This window comes from Tamandua tetradactyla, chromosome X, assembly GCF_023851605.1.
Source record: "Tamandua tetradactyla isolate mTamTet1 chromosome X, mTamTet1.pri, whole genome shotgun sequence".
In the NCBI taxonomy this organism is placed as follows: domain Eukaryota; kingdom Metazoa; phylum Chordata; class Mammalia; order Pilosa; family Myrmecophagidae; genus Tamandua; species Tamandua tetradactyla.
In genome coordinates this window covers 5365822-5389665 of record NC_135353.1, presented here as the reverse complement: position 1 = coordinate 5389665, position 23844 = coordinate 5365822, and the positions used below count along the sequence as shown (strand labels likewise).

Genomic DNA, 23844 nt, shown 5'->3' with positions numbered 1-23844 from the left:
CTTCCCTCTCCCTTTCTTTTTGTTTTTCATTTGCCTCTCTTTCCTGTTCTTTTTTTTTTTTCTGCCTATTCTATTTCTTCTTGTCTCTTGTTGAACATTCTAAAAGCTACCTTCATAAGCTCTTGCTGGGTTACTTGAGGACCCTGTTCTATTTCTGAAGTTTCTTTTGAATATCTGGGGCTGACTGGGTGATAAAATGGGTATGGAGAAAAAACGGTCCTTATTTTGAGGAAGGGTGAATATTTGTATATTTTAAAATAGCCTCAGTTAAACGATTTAAAAAGGATGCTGGGTTTTCTTCTTTCCTCTGAGTGACTTCGGAAATCTTATCATAATTAATAGCTTTGAAACCCGCTCTCCTCATTCCTTCTATAATACAAGTGAGAAAATGCTCTATTCTTTTCTTTTATCTGAAGATAGGTCCTGATAGTCCCAATTTGGGTCTGCTGTGGGGACTGCATTTGTCCCCTGCATGCCCCAGAAAGTACTGGGGTTATCTGCAAAAAGTTTGTTGGCATGGGCTGTAGCTGCAGCCCAAATATGATCGTTCTTCTCTAGGGTTGTAGTGGAAGTTATAATAACATAAAGATCCTAGTAAGTTAAATCACAAGACTGGGTTAAATATTTAAACTCTTATGTAAATTTAGTTGATTCTGCTGAGAAGGTACCGAGCTGTTTCTCAATTTGGCTTAGGTCTGAAAGAGAAAAGGGAACATGAACTTTAATTACACTCACCCATCCTGATACCTCTCATAGGTGCTCTGGACCATGAGATCGAGTGAAAGGAGGAAAAAAAGGCTAGGAAGACTGAGTAGAGTCAGGGACAGGGGGATAAAAGATGGGTGCTAAAGTAGGAGAGGGCTTATTGGAGTTAGGGCAAGGTATGGGAGGGGAAAGGGTTGAGGAGGAGGGACGAGGAGTGGAGGGGGTTGGGGAAGGCTGTGGAAAGGGAGCATATCCAGGAGGATGGTCAGCAGGGTCGAAAGAGGAGAGATGGTTAGAGGATTCCTCATCATCAACCTCTGTAGAGGGAGAGGAAGGTTTTTCATGAAGGAGGAGGATTTAGCTCAAAGTGACAGAGTGGTGCAGAGAAGGTTGAGACCTGAGGGTCCAGAAAGCCTGAAAGTAGGGGGCCTCAGATGATTTCCCATTTCGCCGGATAAAATTATTAAGTTCTGTGAGAATTTGCCACTCAAAAGCATCATTTTCTGGCCAATGTTTTTGTTGTTCTAAAGAGTACTGTGGCCAAACCAAATTGCAAGGAAAAATAAGTTTCTCTAGTTTTATTTTCTTCTTGAATTGGAGTTTACTGAGATTATGAAGAAAACATCCGAGAAGGGTAGAATCAGGAATTGAGTGGGTGTTACCCATGATTATTTGCTAAATTTTGATCAAAATGGAGGGGGAAGTTTGATACGTACTAGGGATTTTACTTACAGGAGGCTTATGGAGGTCTGCTCGTGGAGACTTACATTTAACTGCTCCCTTCTAGGTGAACAGTTACCAGTTTTGTTGGCGGATGATGGGCAGGTGTAGCTTCAAGTGAGACTAACTACCCAGATCCAAAATCCAGTCTCAACAACAAAGCAGGCGTCCCCATTTTGTTGTCGGGAATCAGGAAAGTGTGTGCAGTCTTTCACTCAGGGAATCCCCTGAGCTACTTTTGACTGCTGCACAGGAAAACATTCGTGGAGCTGGAGAGTTTAGACCAAGCTCAGGCTTTAGGCCAGGTGTGCTGAGGCAGCCAAGGTGTGCCGGAACATTGAACAAAACTCTCATGGGAAGGATTTGGGCAGAAAGGCATCACTTACCTAGGGCCGAATTACTTGTAGATTTTTGAGTGCCATGGATGTGAGCTGGCATCACGTTGAGATGGTCTGAGTCTGTGGACTCAAGCTGTCAGGCACACGGAAACCTGAACGACTGTATGGTTTGCAGGATGGAGTCAACTGGAAGGCTGTTCCTGTAGCCCCAGGGGGCCAGAAACTCAAACCTGTCTGATCTCCGAACGGGGTCGACTGGAAGGCATTCCTGTAGCCCCGAGGGGCCAGAAAGCTAAGCCTTAGTCAGACCTCCATCCTGGGTTTTGGCACCAGATGTTAGGCACGGAGTCATTAAGGAATCCACCTATGACAGTGAGTCAAAGCAACATAGATTTATTAAGCAAAGAGAGCAACAGAGTGAGGGCCAATGCAAAGAAAAGAGATGGTTCTGGCTCTCGTTCTGAGGGCTAGATTTTTTTAAAGACAAAAAGTGCTGGAGATGATGGGTGGCTACAGGCATCACCCGGATCTATCAGGCTGGAGCAGACCATGATTTTATGCTCATGGTTGTCTGGTCTTGCTTCTGGTGGGTGGGGCATTGGCATGTCTGCGCTTGTCTATCTTGTCGGCACATCAGGTCCTGTCAGAGAAGCCGCTGAGGGAGAGAAGCTGAAGGGGCCCCTAGGCTACAGAAGCCATTTTGTGGTATTCAAATTTACATTCTGAGGCCTGAAAGTTGTCATAAACTCAATGGGAGGAAATAATACAAAATGATGAGAGGAAGGAGGCTATGCTATATCCGCTAAAATTCAGGCGAAGGGCTGTTTCTCTGACTGGCTGAAGGGGAGAGGGGAGTGTGGGAACAACACCACGCGAGGAGGGTCAGAGGCCTTGGGAAGCCTGGGCTCCCTGTTGGGCTGTTCCCCACTTACACTTTCTTTGGTGAGCTGCGGACGAATAAGATTGAGAACTTGACTTTGCCCAAGAAGCCGCCAAGCAACAGGTCCAGGTCAGCCGGCAGGTGGTCCCGGCAGCGGCCACTGTAGGGGGCAGGGCGATCCGGGTCCCGCCTCGCGCTTGCGTGCTGTGTCCACCAATCAGCGAAGGGCCCGCCTCAGCAAGGCCGGCTGCTTCAGCGCGCGGAGCTTGAGGCGCCTCAGAGGAACCTCGAGCCCGGACGGAGCAGTCGCCTCTGGTCGAGGACGCGTGAGGAGCGGGAGTGATCGCGGCGGCTCTGTGGTTCACCCTTCCAGGTGTGAGGAGGGGAGGAGCCCGCGCGGCGCGGGAGTGCGGTCAGGGCCGCCGGTGGCGGGCCACTGAGGGGAAGAGGCGGAGCCCCGAGGGCCGAGCGTGGGGCGCGGGGCCGGGGCGGGTGAGGGGCGGGTGAGGGGCGCATGTCTCCCTTCGGTGGCGGCTCGCGGCGGGGGGACGGGCCGGGGGAGGGGCGCATGTCTCCGCTCGATGGCGGCTCGCGGCGGGGCCGGGCCGGGTGAGGGGCGCATGTCTCCGCTCGGTGGCGGCTCGCGGCGGGGCCGGGCCGGCTGAGGGGCGCATGTCACCCCATCGGTGGCGGCTCGCGGCGGGGGGACGGGCCGGGTGAGGGGCGCATGTCTCCGCTCGATGGCGGCTCGCGGCGGGGCCGGGCCGGGTGAGGGGCGCATGTCTCCCCCTCGGTGGCGGCTCGCGGCGGGGCCGGGGCGGGTGAGGGGCGCATGTCTCCCCCTCGGTGGCAGGTCGCGGCGGGGCCGGGCCGGGTGAGGGGCGCATGTCTCCCCCTCGGTGGCGACTCGCGGCGGGGGGCCGGGCCGGGTGAGGGGCGCATGTCTCCCTTCGGTGGCGGCTCGCGGCGGGGGGAAGGGCCGGGTGAGGGGCGCATGTCTCCCTTCGGTGGCGGCTCGCGGCGGGGCCGGGCCGGGTGAGGGGCGCATGTCTCCCCCTCGTTGGCGGCTCGCGGCGGGGGGCCTGGCCGGGTGAGGGGCGCATGTCTCCGCTCGATGGCGGGTCGCGGCGGGGGGCCCGGCCGGGTGAGGGGCGCATGTCTCCCCCTCGTTGGCGGCTCGCGGCGGGGGGCCTGGCCGGGTGAGGGGCGCATGTCTCCGCTCGATGGCGGGTCGCGGCGGGGGGCCCGGCCGGGTGAGGGGCGCATGTCTCCCCCTCGGTGGCGGCTCGCGGCGGGGGGACTGGCCGTGTGAGGGGCGCATGTCTCCGCTCGATGGCGGCTCGCGACGGGGGGTCTGGCCGGGTGAGGGGCGCATGTCTCCACTCGATGGCGGCTCGCGACGGGGCCGGGCCGGGTGAGGGGCGCATGTGTCCCTTCGGTGGCGGCTCGCGGCGGGGGGACGGGCCGGGTGAGGGGCGCATGTCTCCGCTCGATGGCGGCTCGCGGCGGGGGGACGGGCCGGGTGAGGGGCGCATGTCTCCCGCTCGATGGCGGCTCGCGGCGGGGCCGGGCCGGGTGAGGGGCGCATGTCTCCCCCTCGGTGGCGGCACGCGGCGGGGGGACGGGCCGGGTGAGGGGCGCATGTTTCCCTTCGGTGGCGGCTCGCGGCGGGTACAAGTCGGGTGAGGGGCGCATGTCTCCCCCTCGGTGGCGGGTCGCGGCGGGGCCGGGCCGGGTGAGGGGCGCATGTCTCCGCTCGATGGCGGCTCGCGGCGGGGGGAAGGGCCGGGTGAGGGGCGCATGTCTCCCCCTCGGTGGCGGCTCGCGGCGGGGCCGGGCCGGGTCAGGGGCCCATGTGTCCCTTCGGTGGCGGCTCGCGGCGGGGGGACTGGCCGTGTGAGGGGCGCATGTCTCCGCTCGATGGCGGGTCGCAGCGGGGGGCTGGGGCGGGCGTGGGCGCGGGGCGCCACCCCCCACCGCCCAGCCGGCCCCAGTCAGGGAGGAAGGGCTCGGGGCGCCCCTCGGGTCTGCAGTCGCGGGGTCCCTCAGGCCCGAAGTGCCCGGCCCGGCAGAGGGGGCGGACGGCCAGGGCGCGCCGCGGAGCGGGGAGGGAAACGCGGAAGAGGCCATGAACCCAGAGAACCCTGCCTCGAGGTCTCTGATGTGAGCGCGGCGGATCCATCTGGACTTGGGTCGGGACTCAGAGGTCTCAGAGATCTCTCTTTTGTTGTTGTTGTTGTTGATGTTTCTTTTTTTGTTTGGCTGGTTGGTTCGTTGGGTTTGGGGGACAAGGCCCGGGAATCGAACCCGGGTCTCCCTCATGGAAGGCGAGTATTCTACCACTGAACCGCCTGTGCACCCCAAGAGATCTCCTTTTAAGATAAGCCACCAACCCACGATGGCGCCCTCTGGGAGGAAGCGTTGGAGGAAATTCTGGAGGTCTGCTGAGGAGGAGGAGAAGGAGGAGGAGGAGGAGGAGGAGGAGGAGGAGGAGGAGGAGGAGGTGGTGGTGTTGGCGGGAGCCCCGGACATGCGCAGAGCAGAGAGGCAAGATCCCACTTCTTCGGAGGAGGACGGCGCCGAAGGTACCTTGGGTCCCAGATCTTTGCAAATAGTGACTTAATGGCAGTGACCCACGGTCCACAACCCATTCGTTTTGAACCCAGTCTTTTAAACGGTAACAGACGCCTTATACTTGGATGGCGTTTTCATGCTCTGTGTTTCTCATTCCATCCTTGGGAGAGAAGCTCCTGAAGCGTCTGTTCCTGCCTTTGACAGGCGTGATTTCCCCAACGTCTGATGTATGATACATAGTTTACTAGGACATGAACCTTTCAATGATCTGTAGAACTGTCTCTCTAAAATGGTCCTGAACGTCACCTGACTGGCAGAGGAAGGACTGCATTTATAGGTCCGTTGGAAAACCTTTTGTTGGCAAAAGAAAAGAGACTCTGAAATGAAAATGTCCGCTTCATTATAAATTACAAAAATTGCTTACCTAAGTTAAAAATGTTCTTCTGTTTTATTCTCAATGCAGGAAAGACTCCAACAATTGATGAGCATGGGATAAGAACACCATCTGCAGGAACAATTGAGGAAGAACTGGGGTAATGTGTTTAAAGCAATTTTTGCCCATGCATTAAAGTACTTCGAGAAAGGTCTACTTTGGCTCACGTAAAGAGCATTGTACATAAAACACTTGGCAGGACTTTTATTTCTTCCAAAACACACAGGATATTTTACATGTCCCTAATTAAAATCTTTTAATGTGATTTCTTCACAGGGGTGAAGTACAGAATATGTTGGAAAAACTGGGAGGTATGTTTTAGGAGATATTTACACTTAAGGAAAATAGTTTTAAACCATGTAACTTATATAATAGGAAATGTCAGTCGGTGGCCTACATGACTGTAATTTCATGCCTTGTTCTCACGTATAGGATTTTTGTCTAAGTATTTAATGCGATGTAGCTTCATAGATTTCCTTGCTTACCTTTTTACATTGTTAATGTGAAGAGTGAGAATGGCACTAACAATGAGGAGATAAGAATGCTGCTTTATTGTATGCTCGTGCGAATTTAATGGACTGTGGGATAGTAGAAGAAAAATGAATGGAAAAAGTTTCTTCGTCCTTTGTGTTCATAGAGTGATACATCTGTTTTCTTTTCCCCACCAGTTTTGTATTTTCTCAGTTTCGTTATTTTCCTGGACTTCCCAATGCTTTTTTCATTGGGAGAGGGTAGTGTAAATGTAAGCCTCTAAAATAACTCTTTATTGTTATTTTTCCATTAATAAAGTCTGTGGTATAGACAACTAAAGTCAGCTTTGTCGGTTAGTGACAGATGTATAATCATGTCCAAAAGCTCTTCAGTTTTCAAATGCCGTGCCAAATATCAGTTACACTTGCCTCGTTAGAAGACAATACTCTTAAGAAAATAAGAGTCAGGTTTTGGCTCCTCTGTTTGGGTCAAGCAAGTATTTTTGAAAGCTTATGTATTTGGTGGTGAAAAGGCTGGATTTGGTGGGCTCTCTTGGAAATCGACTACTTTGAATGGATACTGGAAGTATAGCATATTTGGCTAAGAGTGCAGCTACTGGAAAGTAAGCATTGATGGACGATCCATGGACATACAATCATATTCTTAGCAAAGCATTTTTTTGAGAATTGAAAAATTTATGCAATTCCGTAAAAATGTGGTACAAAAAGTTCCAGTGCAAATCCCACATGGTCATGGTGTGTATAGTCATCTTCATATGCTGTTGGATGTGTTTTGTTAATATTTTGTCAAGGGTTTCTGTATCTGCATTGATGCGAGAAATTGGTCTGTACTTTTCTTTACTTGTGATGTCTATCTGACTTTGTTTAGCAGGGTAATATTGGCCTCATAGAATGAGTTAGTGTTCACGTCTCTCTGATTTTTCAGGAGAGTTTGAGAAGTACTGGTGTCAATTGTTCTTTGAATTTTGGGGATGTGTTCACAAGTAACGCCATCTTTTTCTCAACTTTTCTTTGTCGGGAGGTTTTGGTTACTGGTTCAATGTCTTTACCTGTTATGTATCTGCTGAGATCCTGTTTCTTCTTAGTCAGTGTAGGAATTTGTCCACTTCACCCAACTTAATCTAATTTGTTGGTATGCGGTTCATAGTATAGTCTTATGATTCTTTTAATTTCTGTAAAATCATTTTTATTTCCTCTCTCTCTCTTTTCTCTCTCCCTCTCCCCTCCTTTGTCAGTCTGGCTAAAATTTGTCAATTTTATTAATCTTCTCGAAGAACCAACTTTTGGTTACATTGATTCTCAGAACTGTTTCTGTATTCTCTGTTTCATTTATCTCCGCTGTAATCTTTATTATTTCCTTTCTTCCTTAGTTAAGAATTGGTTTGTTCTTCTTTATCTGAAGACACACTGGAAGATGATTAATTTGAGATAGTTTTTCTGTTTTAATGTAGGCGTTTGCAGCTAGAAATGTCCCCCTGAGCACTACTACCTTTGCTGCATCCCATATGTTTGTGTATGTTCTGTTTTCATTTTCATTCATCTCAGAATTTTCCAGTTTCCCTTCTCATTTCTTCTATGACCGATTGGTTTCTTAAGAATGTGTTGTTTAGTTTCTATATATTTGTGAATTTTCCAGTTTTCCTCCTGTGATGGACTTCTGGTGTCATTCTACTGCAGTCTGAAATATGTATCTTACGAGTGCAATCTTTTTCAGTTTATGAAGACTTGTGTGATATATCATATGGCCTTTTGTGGAGAATAATCCCTCTGTCCCTGAGAAGAATGTGTATTCTACTGTGGTTCAGTGACATTTTATCTACCTATCAGGTCTGATTGTCTTACAGTGTTGTTCAGGTTCATATAGATGTTTTATCCAATATTGAAAGTGGTGTATTGAGTTCCCTGTTTTCCCCTTAAGTTCTATCTATGTTTGCTTCATGTATTTTGGGGCTCTGCTGTTAGGCAAACACACATTTAGAATTGTTATATCATCTTAATTGATTGACCCTTTAATCAATGTAAAATATCCTTTGTCTCTTGTAACACTCCTTCACAAAGAGTCTATTTTGTCTGATATTACCATAGCCGCCATAGCTCTCTTTGCTTACTGTTTGCATGGAATGTTTGTGTCCCCCTCCTTTTGCTTTTAACTTACGGGTGTCTTTTGACCAAATGTGAATCTCTTGTAAAGAGCATATAGTTGGTTCATGATTTTTTAAATCCATTCTACCAGTCTCTTCCCTTTGATTGAGAGTTTAATCCACTTACATTCAAAGTAATTATTGATGCAGCAGAACTTACTTCAGCCATTTTGACATCTGCTTTGTGTTAATTTTATACTTTTGTTGACCCTTATTTATTCATTTGCTGCCTTCTATTGTGTTTCGTTTATCTTTTGTAGTGAAACATCTTGGTTCCCTTGTCATTTACTTCTCTGTATAATAGTAAACATTTCTTTTATGGTTATTTTGAGGTTTACATTTAACATCCTGAATCTAAAAACAGTCTTGTCTGCTATCAACCTGACTTTAACAGCCAACACAGTCCCTGCTCCTACCCTTCCTTTCCACCTTTATGTTCTTCTTAAAAGTTATATCTTTATATTCTGCATGCCTGTATATTATGTAGAATTATGGCTATTTTATACATATATGTTTGTATTTTAGGTCACATAAGAAAAATAGAGTTGCAAGTCAAGAATACAGTAATACTGGCATTTATGTTTACCCACACAATTACCCTTTCATGGATGGTTTTTGTCTTCATATGGCTGCAAGTTTTCTACCTAGTATACTTTCTTTTCTTCCTGAAGGAAGACTTCCTTTCGCATTTCTTGTTGGGCAGGTGTAGTGGTAACAGACTCCTTCAGCTTTGTGTGGCTAGGAATGTCTTGATCTCTCTTTCTTATCTGAAAGACACTTTTGCCAGATATAGAAATCTTGGTTGACAGGTTTTTTTTCTTTCAACACTTTAAATATGTCACATACCCCCACCTCCCGCCATTTCTGAACTTCTTGGTTCCTGATGAGAGATGAAAATCCCTTGTACACAAGTCACTTCTGTTTTGCTTATATTAGGAGTCTCACTTCATCTTTGGCCTCGGCAGTTTGACTATTATGTGTCACCTTGTGATTCTCTCTTGAGTTGGTGTCCCTTAGGCTTTGTTTACGGTTTTTCATTATTTTTTCTTTCTCGTCCTCAGATGGAATCGTTCCAATTATTCTATCTTCAGGTTTGCTGGCTCTTCTTTCTGTTCAAATCTGCTCTTGAATTCCTTTTATAATTCATCTGTTGTAATTCTCAGTGCTAGAATGTGTGTTTGGTTCCTTTTTAAAAATTTCTATCTCTTGCTACTTTTATTAATGTGTCATTTTCCTGATTTCCCTTAGTTCTTTGTCCATGTTTTCCTTTAGAGTGTCAGACTTATTTAGGAGAGCTGACTTAACATCTTTGATTTGTAATTCTAATATTTGGGCTCCCTCAGGAATAGTTTCTGTGGCTTGATTTTGTTCCCTGAAATGGGCCATCTCTTCCTCTTTCTTTCTATGCCTTGTGATTTTTTTTTTAATTGAATTTTGGACATTTGAATATTCTGATACATTAGCTCTGGAAATTAGAGTTTTTACTGTCCCCAGTGTTTGCTGGTTTTGGGGTTTTTTTTTGTTTGCTTACTTTTTTTTTCTTGATTATTTCCTTTGATTATTAAACTGACAGTGTCAATTGACTCTGTGTTGAGAGTCTCCTTTGAAGCTTAATTCAGCTTATGCTGAGCCTATTTATCAGTCTGAGATAAACATTTAGGGTCTTACCAGATATTTCTCAGCATACATCTTGTACTGGGCATGGATTAGCTTTCTAATCTCCAGCACGGATGTATACTTCTCATTTCTTTATTTCCCCTGGTAAAAATAGAGTCTTCTGCTTCTCCTGCTCTTGGGCCTCAAGATGGTATTTTAATGAGGATTTGTTTTCTGTGTAGATAACATTACAAAGTCTCTTCTGGCTAAGAGGAAAAGATTTGAAATGAATACTAATGCTTCACTGAACACCAGTAATCAGAAAATTGAGCGTGTGTGGAAAACACAGTACCAGCAAAGGTAAGATTGCTGGTTTTTTTAGAGTCACAACATTTGTATCACTTTTTAGTATTCTGAGGTGTAAGGAAAATTACTGTTCCCTTGTATTGATTGGAGTCTTTAGTGAAAAAAATGTTTGGCTTGATCTTTCTACAAGCAAATAGTTAATCTACTTGCTCCTTTGTTGAAATGATATATATGTAGAGAGATGTCGTCTGATAAAGAATACCTCCCCCCTTTTTAATAACAAGTGAGTTTTCTTACTATAAAAGCAATTTGAAATCATTGTAGATAAGGAGGTTTTATATTTTAGCCAAATTGGGTTCACTATTTTGTTCAAATTCTTTTGTTGTCCCAAAGTGGGGGGAAAGTTAAGCAAAATGTTCCTGTTTAGAAATCCTGTGTGATAAATAGATACACTATCCTCAGTGAATCCGTTTATCAAATCAAAACCTATATGGCATTCAGTAAGAGAAAATGAAAAACGTAGTCTCTCGTAGGTAAAATGAGTTTTTCCAGAACATTTTTACCTGCAATAAAACTTGTTTAGTTTTCAAGGGCTAAAGTTTAAAATATGTGAAGAAAGATAGTTCTGGAGAATAAATCATCCACTTGACTTCTCCATTTTCTCTAAGCAGATTTAAGCTGCTGTTATTTCTTTCTTTTATAGTACGAATCATGTCAAATCAGTTGTTTTAAATGTGTTTACTTTTTCATATCATTATGAAATGACAGTGTTCACTCATGTTTTGCAGGACGAATCTTTATCATGAATATTCTCAGCAGTTTGTGGCTTTGTTTCAGCAGTGTGATATGGATTTGCAGAAAGCTGGGGAACAAGAAGAAAAACTAAATGTTGGTATCAGGCTTAGGTTTATAATTAAGCTCTTGTAACCAAGTCTCAAGTAAGAATGGAAAGCCTGGCCTTGTAGTAGACCCGTGGAAGTGAATCAGGTTCCACTTCCCATTACTGCATATTATGTTTCTGCCCTAATGACTGTGGGCCAGAGAAGCACCTGCATATACCAGGGTTATATGTGGCTGTTACAATCACCAAGAATTGGCATAAGCTTTTAATATTCTCAAGAAACAAACTTTCCTACTCAGTGAATGGTAGATAGGATTATTATATTGCTTTGTTTGTGGTGAACAAAAAATTATTTAAACTTAGTCCTAACAGTTTTTCAAACAGATGTTAAATACATTAATTTAAAAAATTCCTTTTAAGCTTAATGTAGAATTACTTTTGCTAAGTTTTAAATTTTAACTCCCATTCTTTTCACAACTTTGTTTTATATTTGCAGAATATGTTTCGACAGCAGCAAAAGATTTTTCAACAATATAGATTTGTTCAGAGCCAGAGACTGAAGGCCATTAGAAAGTTACATGAGCAGTTCTTAAAGGTCTGTTGCATTTGGTTGACGTGGTGATTTCCCACAAAACATAAATGTGTATGTGAAAGTAGAATTTACTTTTCTTCTTTCTGAATTTATGGGGGAAAAATCTGTGTTACATGTTTTCAGTTCTTTACCATTGTCTTGTTTATGTTCATTGTTCCTGATTTAACATAAACTAACTGTATTTTTATATTTGGGATTCATTAATGGCTACTAAAAGAAGATATGAATTGGCATCATTATACATATCATGCATAAAATTGATACTTTATTTTCAGTTTAAGCATAGTTTTCTCCTCAACATTCAGCTTTTTCGGAGAGTGGTGGTAAATACATAGTTGAAAATAGTAAGTCTATAACACAATTCTCGACGTTGTTTGCCTGTCTTTGTTTCCCCAGTGTTCGTTAAATAGGAGATATGCAAAAGCAATGAATCAGTCCTTTTTATTTTCAAATGTATTGTGTTCTATGTCATGTTTGTTTTTGAAATCATTACAATGACTGTAAATGTCTGTGTAGATCAACTTAGAATCGTAAGAGATGACCGAGTGTAAAAGAGAATGAAAAAGCCAATGAAGAGTAAAAATTTGTGGATTGAGAATCACCAGCTGGCACATTTGCACATTAGCAAATTGTGATCAGTGACTGTGACCTCATGTTCACGCAGACATATACTTATTTTTAGTGACTATTCAGAGAAGTCAGTGGGATCCCATATTTATACCCCTTCTTTTTATGTTGTTGGGGGCTTCTTTTAGATAATTTTGTCCAAATACATGTTGAAAATGTCACTCTTCTTAACCAATTAAGATGGTATAAACAAACTAGCAAAATGGTTTTAAAAGACGTCCTTGAAATAACTTTAGGATAATCATACACATACACACAGTGGTTATTTTATTTTTATAGTGTTTTCAAGTAGAGAACTTGTTGGTTTGCTCCACTGATCTCTGAGAACCAGTTCTTAATTGGTTATGATGTTTTGATTAAGTAATAGAAAAGGTACCAAGTGTTATCACTAAACGTTACCACTTAAGGTAGGAATTTGAGTATTATCTTTGACTCCTCTGTTTCCCTTATCAGTTACATCCAGTCATCACTAGGCCAGGTAATTCGTTGTACCTCTGCAATAGTTCTTTAATTTTTTAATTTCTTTTCACTCTTTCCTGCTTCTGCTCTAGTTCAGGACCTTATCATTCCTTGATTGTACTATTAAAACCCTTCTCTGATTTCTCTGTTCTACAATCCATCCTTCATAGGTTTTCCATATTACCTTCCTAAAAAATATTTCTCCTTCTTATAAAAACTCTCAGTGGCTTCACAGTGTAAATTCTTAGGTTGCCAAAATCTTTCCCATAACATGCCCCCCTTTTTAAGCTCCATTTACTACACTCTTAGTTTACTCTCACCCTTCCAGTTTAATTACTTTCTCTAAACTGACTTACCAAGACATCTCTGCTTTTTTGCCTACGCTGTACTCCTAGACTACTATTAATCCCCTTTTTTGTTTACGTATTGTAATCATATTCCTTTGCTAACTAAGTTGGAATTAATCTCCATCTTCCAACTCATAGCCACAGTGAGTTGCATTTACATACCTGTCATAAGTTTTCGTGTGATTTTCAATTATATGTTTCTTTGTCTAACTGGAATAAGGGAGAGATCACATTTGCCTTTTTCAATCCTGTCACAGTACTTAATACAGTATATACTTTTTTTAATGTAATAGGTACTAGGTCAGCACTTGTTGAATGAATAGTAAACATTTAAAACTTAATGTTTTTCATAACTTGAAGAGTTCATGTCAAAGATCACTTTATTCCCTCTAATGAAATCATATTATATTGACTGTTAGTCATTATAAGCATGTTACTGCCTTGTGTTTAGAAAGCTTATTAGAGGTTTTCCAAAGTGTGGCGATTACTGATTTTGGATGCACATTGTTTTTCCTTTTTTACCTCCCTCTTGACCCTAACAGTTCATTAACCCATTGTTTCAAGCACTGTACACCTGTTGGACTGCCTATAATCTTTGGCCCAAATGTGACATTTATTATTTTTTAATGGGTATTTCAGTCTTCAAGTATTATTTCAAACATTTTCATCTGAAAATAATAATGTGCATCATTTGAATTTTTTAAAGTTCTTGCTTTGGAAATTTAATTGAACACATTTAGAACTTGAGATGAAAAGAGGTGCTCAGTAACTAAAGTAGACTTTGTTTTAGTGTATTGAGGAGTTGGAGAAGAAACATGAAAATCATCTTACTGAGGCACAACAGGAACTTAAAGAAGAACTAGCTTTGATACAGAAAAAAATGTTGATGGAAACTGTAAGTACATTTATTTAAAATTGAAAACTAAGAATGAATATAACCATTGAAATATTTTACTTCCCAAAATGTGTATAACATATCTAAATATTAAACGCACTTTTAATATCTCCTTTCCTGTAACAGCAACAGCAAGAGGTGGCGATGGTTCAATGGTCTCTTCAGTCCCTCTTACTCTAGAGATGACAGTTGTTCACAGTCTCTTCAGTCTCCTTTATTCTGAATCTGAAGAAAGAAGTTGAACCTTAGTAACATGTTTATCTAAATAACATTAGCTATGTTAAACCACATTGCAGTGGTTTGAAAATTCTTCTTTAAAACACTGCATCTTGTTAACCATTTCCTTGTTTGTTAACTGCAGGATCTCCTTTCAGTTGTACCCCAAATAATACCTAAACTGTTATGTAAGTGCAGCAACTCTAAAGTTTGTATGGGTCAAGCTTTCAACGCTTTGGTAGTAATGGTGAAATTTTTCTCCCTAATATTGTCAAGTGACTTTTAGTAATAAAGATTATTTAATTTTAGGTTTTAGCCTCAGTGTATCTGTATGAATCCCAAGAGGTAGAAAACACAAGCATGGAAGGTTACATTGACCTCCCAGTGGTGGTGGGGGAAAGAATACCAAGTGCATTTTATATGTATGTCCTTTTTAATGTAAGCACTGTGTTAGAAAGCCAATTTTAATAAAGGTAACCTCCTTTCAAAGGAAAATCTATTCTATTGACTTATAAAAGTTACTACAAGCAACTTAAATTTTTGTTCTGGAAAAAAAATAGATTGCTCAAAATTGTTAAAAAAAAACTGAAGAAGATATGTAATTACTTGTTCTGATACATGGATTCATGAATATGTCATTTCTACAAAGACATCAAAATGTGATTTAATTAGATTTAGCCACTGTTGAATGACACTGCCCTTAGCATTGTATACATGTAATTGGTTATGGTTTAAATATTTCATATCTGTCTGTTGAGGTAAATTACCTAGAATGTTTTGCTTTCCAAGTTTTAATATTCAATGTGTATACGAAGTTTCATTTTACATTCATCTCCAAAGTCAAATAAGTACTTCTTTTTCTTATTTTTTTTTTCACATGGGCAGGCACTAGGAGTCGAACCCAGGTCTCTGGCATGGCAGGCAAGAACTCTGCTACTGAGCCACTGTAGCCCACCTAAATAAGTACTTTTATGTTGCCTTTTATAATGTGCATTTTTTTACATATAGCAGAATGAAATCTTCAGGTGGTAATTGATTGAATATGAGTATTTATGTGGAATATCAATTAAATAGTATTTTCCTGAGTTAATTGCTCTCAATTGATCATTGAGGAGTGACTTTCTCCTGTTCTATGTTTTAAATTGTAATTCTTACTCCTGTTAAGTAAAATATAATGGCCACCTGCATTGGACATTGCCTAGAGGGACCGGTTTCCTAGAAAGCTTTTCCCAAAAGACAAAAAACACAACTGACCTGCAGTAAAATGTGACAATGGAATGCCCCCTACAGAATTTCAGATAAGCAGTACCTGGTTATAAACCAGTTTTGGTCAGGTAGAACTAGCTAATCAGAATGAGCAAACATACCATACTAATCAATGTGTACCCTCTCTACTTTGTAACCCCTCCTTCCATGTAAAGTGAAAACTTAACATCAGCCAATCAGAACACTTCCTCACTTGTTTCCATGTTTGCCCTACATCAGCTCCCCCTTTCCACTCTTTGGTGGAGAACCTTTCCACAAGTGATTTGGATGTGGCCCAATTCATGAATAGCAAATGATTGAAGTAAACTCCTCAAACTAATATATTGTGTCTTATCTTATTTTATACTCCTATATTCTACCCTTCTTGTTTTAAGATTTTCCAAGTTATGAACAGGTCCATGTGAGTTCTGGTTTTCCAACTGTGATAACTTCTATGGGAAGAAGTTAGTCCTTCATGGTGAATAAATATTTGACATTTATGGAACAGTTTACTTCCCAAACTTTGCATTTCCTAAAATATTTTCCTTTTAAGCAAAAATAAATATTGGTATATAAATATTAAGTAGTTTTCAAACTTCTAAATAGGTCCATCTGTGAGAATTTTGCCAGTGGCTACAGAGGTAAACTACATACTCTGGAATGTTTTCTATGCATTTAATAGTTCACATAGGAAGCACATGGCTTCCTCTCTGTTCCCCAGTACCCCAGTCCTGCTCACCCCAGGGCCTTTGCTCATGCTGTGATGGTTGGCAATGCAAATAAACAACTCTGCTGCATTACACACACACACACACACACACACACACACACACACGGGAGTTTGTGTGTGTGTGTGTGTGTGTGTATTGAATCGTTCCTTTTACAGTACTAAATAAAAAGAATCAAATAAATCTTACATGTGCTGGCCATGGTGGCTCAGCTGGCAAGAATGCTCGCCTGCCATGCCAGAGGACCCGGGTTTGATTCCTGGTGCCGGCCCATGTAAAAAAAAAATCTTACATTAAATACACAGTCTATCCAGGAATCCCAGCCAAGTCATGCCTCACCCTTGCTCAACAGCCTGCCATGGCTCCCATCCATCCTGGGCCGAAAGCTAAAGTCATATAAAGCCCTGCATGATTTTGTGTGAAATATCTCTCCTATGATTCCCTGAAACCTACCATGTGGTTTCCTCGCCCACTACACTGACTAGGTCACCACAGGCCCTTTGCTCATGCTTTGAGGTTTGCCAATGTAAATAAACAGCCCTACTTCTCTCAATAAATAAATAAATTTTAATACATCTGCATGTGAAGAAAAATCTATTCATAAAACTAATGAAAAAGATTAAAATAAACCTGACATTAAATACGCAGGGCATCAACAGGCCCAGGCAGACCATAAGTCCCCCCCACTGAAAACCGTGCAATGGCTCCCATCAGACCTAGAGTCAAAGCTGAAGTCCCACAAGACCCTGTAGGATCTGGTGCAAAATCACCACTCCTAACACTCCTTCCGTCCTACCATGTGGCTTCCTTGCTGGTTCCCCAGTACCCCAGACCTGCTCACCACAGGGCCTTTGCTCATGCTTTGAGGATTGCCAATGTAAATAAACAGCACTATTGCATAAATAAATGTATCTATACTTAGAAAAAATTTCTCTACATTAGTAACAAAAGAGATTAAATAAACCTGACATAAAATACGCAGGACATCATGAACCCCGGACAGACCATGCTTCACCGCTGCTTAAAACACGCCATAGCTCCCATCCGACACAGAATAAAGGTAAAATCCCTCAAGGCCCCGTATGATACGATCAACAATCACCTCTCCCAACGCTCCCTCCACTCTGCTTCGAGGCTTCCTTGCTGTTTCCCTGGTGAAACACACATGCTCACCATAGAGCCTCTTCAGGCTTTAGGGCCCACCGCATATATAAGGAAACTTATTGCAATAAATGCATAATAAATAAACAAGCCAATACGTCGGAAGAAAAGATCAATTTATAACAGTACAGAAAACATTAAACTAGACTTGATGTTCATATACGGGGCGTTAATGAATCCAGCCAGTACATGCCTCTCCTCTGCTCCAAACCCTGCAATGGCTTCCACCTAACTTACAGTCAAAGCTCAAGCGTCACGAGACCCTGTATGATCTGGTGCAGAGTCACCACTCCCAATGCTCCCACGATTCCTGGCACGTGGCTCCGTCTCTGTTCCCCTGCACCTCAGTCCTGCTCACCACAGGGCCTTTGCTCATGCTCTGAGGGTTGGCAATGCAAATAAACACCCCCAGTGCATTAAAATATTAGATAGATAGATAGATCATAGATAGATAGATAGAAATGTTCCTTTTACCACAGTAATAAAATAACAAAATAAATCTTACAATAAATAGGCAGGTTATCCAGGAACTCCAGTCAGATCATGCCTCACCCTTGCTCAAACCCTGCAATGGCTCCCAGCCAACCTGGACCCAAAGCTAAAATCATACAAGGCCGAGCATGACGTGCTGTAAAATATCCATTCCTATGACTCCCTCCAATCTCCCACGTGGTTTCATAACCCATTACACTGACCTCCTCACCTCAGGGTCTTTGCTCATACTTGAAGGCTCTTAATGTAAATAAAAAACCTTACTGCAATAAACAAACAAATAAATATATGTGTAGTGTGTGTGTGTGTGTGTGTGAAAAGCATGAAAAGCTTCATTTACAATAGTAACAGAAACTTAAACTAAACCTGACTTTAATATGCAGGACAAACATGAACCCCAGGCTGATCATGCCTCTCCCCTGCTCCAAACCCTGCAATGGCTCCCATGCAACCAACAGTCAAAGCTAAAGCCTCACGAGGCCTGCATGATCTGGAACAGAGTCACCACTCCCAATGCTCCATGATTCCTAGCACATGGCTTCCTCTCTGTTCCCCAGTACCCCAGTCCTGCTCACCCCAGGGCCTTTGCTCATGCTGTGATGGTTGGCAATGCAAATAAACAACTCTGCTGCATTACACACACACACACACACACACACACACACACGGGAGTTTGTGTGTCTGTGTGTGTGTGTGTATTGAATCGTTCCTTTTACAGTACTAAATAAAAAGAATCAAATAAATCTTACATGTGCTGGCCATGGTGGCTCAGCTGGCAAGAATGCTCGCCTGCCATGCCAGAGGACCCGGGTTTGATTCCTGGTGCCTGCCCATGTAAAAAAAAAATCTTACATTAAATACACAGTCTATCCAGGAATCCCAGCCAAGTCATGCCTCACCCTTGCTCAACAGCCTGCCATGGCTCCCATCCATCCTGGGCCGAAAGCTAAAGTCATATAAAGCCCTGCATGATTTTGTGTGAAATATCTCTCCTATGATTCCCTGAAACCTACCATGTGCTTTCCTCGCCCACTACACTGACTAGGTCACCACAGGCCCTTTGCTCATGCTTTGAGGTTTGCCAATGTAAATAAACAGCCCTACTTCTCTCAATAAATAAATAAATTTTAATACATCTGCATGTGAAGAAAAATCTATTCATAAAACTAATGAAAAAGATTAAAATAAACCTGACATTAAATACGCAGGGCATGAACAGAGCCCAGGCAGACCATAACTCCCCCCCACTGAAAGCCGTGCAATGGCTCCCATCCGACCTAGAGTCAAAGCTGAAGTCCCACAAGACCCTGTAGGATCTGGTGCAAAATCACCACTCCTAACACTCCTTCCGTCCTACCATGTGGCTTCCTTGCTGTTCCCCAGTACCCCAGACCTGCTCACCACAGGGCCTTTGCTCACGCTTTGAGGATTGCCAATGTAAATAAACAGCACTATTGCATAAATAAATGTATCTATACTTAGAAAAAATTTCTCTACATTAGTAACAAAAGAGATTAAATAAACCTGACATAAAATACGCAGGACATCATGAACCCCGGACAGACCATGCTTCACCGCTGCTTAAAACACGCCATAGCTCCCATCCGACACAGAATAAAGGTAAAATCCCTCAAGGCCCCGTATGATACGATCAACAATCACCTCTCCCAACGCTCCCTCCACTCTGCTTCGAGGCTTCCTTGCTGTTTCCCTGGTGAAACACACATGATCACCATAGAGCCTCTTCAGGCTTTAGGGCCCACCGCATATATAAGGAAACTTATTGCAATAAATGCATAATAAATAAACAAGCCAATACGTCGGAAGAAAAGATCAATTTATAACAGTACAGAAAACATTGAACTAAACTTGATGTTCATATACGGGGCGTTAATGAATCCAGCCAGTACATGCCTCTCCTCTGCTCCAAACCCTGCAATGGCTTCCACCTAACTTACAGTCAAAGCTCAAGCGTCACGAGACCCTGTATGATCTGGTGCAGAGTCACCACTCCCAATGCTCCCACGATTCCTGGCACGTGGCTCCATCTCTGTTCCCCTGCACCTCAGTCCTGCTCACCACAGGGCCTTTGCTCATGCTCTGAGGGTTGGCAATGCAAATAAACACCCCCAGTGCATTAAAATATTAGATAGATAGATAGATGATAGATAGATAGATAGAAATGTTCCTTTTACCACAGTAATAAAATAACAAAATAAATCTTACAATAAATAGGCAGGTTATCCAGGAACTCCAGTCAGATCATGCCTCACCCTTGCTCAAACCCTGCAATGGCTCCCAGCCAACCTGGACCCAAAGCTAAAATCATACAAGGCCGAGCATGACGTGCTGTAAAATATCCATTCCTATGACTCCCTCCAATCTCCCACGTGGTTTCATCACCCATTACACTGACCTGCTCACCTCAGGGCCTTTGCTCATACTTGAAGGCTCCTAATGTAAATAAAAAACCTTACTGCAATAAAAACAAATAAATATATGTGTAGTGTGTGTGTGTGTGTGTGAAAAGCATGAAAAGCTTCATTTACAATAGTAACAGAAACTTTAAACTAAACCTGACTTTAATATGCAGGACAAACATGAACCCCAGGCTGATCATGCCTCTCCCCTGCTCCAAACCCTGCAATGGCTCCCATGCAACCAACAGTCAAAGCTAAAGCCTCACGAGGCCTGCATGATCTGGTACAGAGTCACCACTCCCAATGCTCCCACGATTCCTAGCACATGGCTTCCTCTCTGTTCCCCAGTACCCCAGTCCTGCTCACCCCAGGGCCTTTGCTCATGCTGTGATGGTTGGCAATGCAAATAAACAACTCTGCTGCATTACACACACACACACACACACACACACACACACGGGAGTTTGTGTGTGTGTGTGTGTGTGTGTGTGTATTGAATCGTTCCTTTTACAGTACTAAATAAAAAGAATCAAATAAATCTTACATGTGCTGGCCATGGTGGCTCAGCTGGCAAGAATGCTCGCCTGCCATGCCAGAGGACCCGGGTTTGATTCCTGGTGCCTGCCCATGTAAAAAAAAAATCTTACATTAAATACACAGTCTATCCAGGAATCCCAGCCAAGTCATGCCTCACCCTTGCTCAACAGCCTGCCATGGCTCCCATCCATCCTGGGCCGAAAGCTAAAGTCATATAAAGCCCTGCATGATTTTGTGTGAAATATCTCTCCTATGATTCCCTGAAACCTACCATGTGGTTTCCTCGCCCACTACACTGACTAGGTCACCACAGGCCCTTTGCTCATGCTTTGAGGTTTGCCAATGTAAATAAACAGCCCTACTTCTCTCAATAAATAAATAAATTTTAATACATCTGCATGTGAAGAAAAATCTATTCATAAAACTAATGAAAAAGATTAAAATAAACCTGACATTAAATACGCAGGGCATGAACAGAGCCCAGGCAGACCATACCTCCCCCCACTGAAAACCGTGCAATGGCTCCCATCCGACCTAGAGTCAAAGCTGAAGTCCCACAAGACCCTGTAGGATCTGGTGCAAAATCACCACTCCTAACACTCCTTCCGTCCTACCATGTGGCTTCCTTGCTGGTTCCCCAGTACCCCAGACCTGCTCACCACAGGGCCTTTGCTCATGCTTTGAGGATTGCCAGTGTAAATAAACAGCACTATTGCATAATAAATGTATCTATACTTAGAAAAAATTTCTCTACATTAGTAACAAAAGAGATTAAATAAACCTGACATAAAATACGCAGGACATCATGAACCCGGACAGACCATGCTTCACCGCTGCTTAAAACACGCCATAGCTCCCATCCGACCCAGAGTAATGGTAAAATCCCTCAAGGCCCCGTATGATACGATGAACAATCACCTCTCCCAACGCTCCCTCCACTCTGCCTCGAGGCTTCCTTGCTGTTTCCCTGGTGAAACACACATGCTCACCATAGAGCCTCTTCAGGCTTTAGGGCCCACCGCATATATAAGGAAACTTATTGCAATAAATGCATAATAAATAAACAAGCCAATACGTCGGAAGAAAAGATCAATTTATAACAGTGCAGAAAACATTGAACTAACTTGATGTTCATATACGGGGCGTTAATGAATCCAGCCAGTACATGCCTCTCCTCTGCTCCAAACCCTGCAATGGCTTCCACCTAACTTACAGTCAAAGCTCAAGCGTCACGAGACCCTGTATGATCTGGTGCAGAGTCACCACTCCCAATGCTCCCACGATTCCTGGCACGTGGCTCCGTCTCTGTTCCCCTGCACCTCAGTCCTGCTCACCACAGGGCCTTTGCTCATGCTCTGAGGGTTGGCAATGCAAATAAACACCCCCAGTGCATTAAAATATTAGATAGATAGATAGATGATAGATAGATAGATAGAAATGTTCCTTTTACCACAGTAATAAAATAACAAAATAAATCTTACAATAAATAGGCAGGTTATCCAGGAACTCCAGTCAGATCATGCCTCACCCTTGCTCAAACCCTGCAATGGCTCCCAGCCAACCTGGACCCAAAGCTAAAATCATACAAGGCCGAGCATGACGTGCTGTAAAATATCCATTCCTATGACTCCCTCCAATCTCCCACGTGGTTTCATCACCCATTACACTGACCTGCTCACCTCAGGGCCTTTGCTCATACTTGAAGGCTCCTAATGTAAATAAAAAACCTTACTGCAATAAACAAACAAATAAATATATGTGTAGTGTGTGTGTGTGTGTGTGTGAAAAGCATGAAAAGCTTCATTTACAATAGTAACAGAAACTTTAAACTAAACCTGACTTTAATATGCAGGACAAACATGAACCCCAGGCTGATCATGCCTCTCCCCTGCTCCAAACCCTGCAATGGCTCCCATGCAACCAACAGTCAAAGCTAAAGCCTCACGAGGCCTGCATGATCTGGTACAGAGTCACCACTCCCAATGCTCCCACGATTCCTAGCACATGGCTTCCTCTCTGTTCCCCAGTACCCCAGTCCTGCTCACCCCAGGGCCTTTGCTCATGCTGTGATGGTTGGCAACGCAAATAAACAACTCTGTTGCGTTACACACACACACACACACACACACACACGGGAGTTTGTGTGTGTGTGTGTGTGTGTGTATTGAATCGTTCCTTTTACAGTACTAAATAAAAAGAATCAAATAAATCTTACATGTGCTGGCCATGGTGGCTCAGCTGGCAAGAATGCTCGCCTGCCATGCCAGAGGACCCGGGTTTCGTTCCTGGTGCCTGCCCATGTAAAAAAAAAATCTTACATTAAATACACAGTCTATCCAGGAATCCCAGCCAAGTCATGCCTCACCCTTGCTCAACAGCCTGCCATGGCTCCCATCCATCCTGGGCCGAAAGCTAAAGTCATATAAAGCCCTGCATGATTTTGTGTGAAATATCTCTCCTATGATTCCCTGAAACCTACCATGTGGTTTCCTCGCCCACTACACTGACTAGGTCACCACAGGCCCTTTGCTCATGCTTTGAGGTTTGCCAATGTAAATAAACAGCCCTACTTCTCTCAATAAATAAATAAATTTTAATACATCTGCATGTGAAGAAAAATCTATTCATAAAACTAATGAAAAAGATTAAAATAAACCTGACATTAAATACGCAGGGCATGAACAGAGCCCAGGCAGACCATAACTCCCCCCCACTGAAAGCCGAGCAAAGGCTCCCATCCGACCTAGAGTCAAAGCTGAAGTCCCACAAGACCCTGTAGGATCTGGTGCAAAATCACCACTCCTAACACTCCTTCCGTCCTACCATGTGGCTTCCTTGCTGGTTCCCCAGTACCCCAGACCTGCTCACCACAGGGCCTTTGCTCACGCTTTGAGGATTGCCAATGTAAATAAACAGCACTATTGCATAAATAAATGTATCTATACTTAGAAAAAATTTCTCTACATTAGTAACAAAAGAGATTAAATAAACCTGACATAAAATACGCAGGACATCATGAACCCCGGACAGACCATGCTTCACCGCTGCTTAAAACACGCCATAGCTCCCATCCGACACAGAATAAAGGTAAAATCCCTCA

The 23844-nt window shown here is 43.4% G+C and overlaps 1 protein-coding gene across 1 annotated transcript; it reads left to right on the top strand.

Moving 5' to 3' along the window:
* The first annotated feature begins 2856 nt into the window (after positions 1-2856).
* On the top strand, positions 2857-15038 carry LOC143672170 (synaptonemal complex protein 3-like). The gene is made up of 9 exons (XM_077147054.1): positions 2857-3016; positions 4936-5228; positions 5681-5750; positions 5927-5961; positions 10121-10238; positions 10973-11072; positions 11522-11620; positions 13841-13945; positions 14072-15038. Exons 2-9 carry the CDS (start codon positions 4964-4966, stop codon positions 14123-14125), a joined length of 846 nt encoding a protein of 281 aa, XP_077003169.1. The 5' UTR covers positions 2857-3016; positions 4936-4963; the 3' UTR covers positions 14126-15038.
* Positions 15039-23844: the final 8806 nt, after the last annotated feature.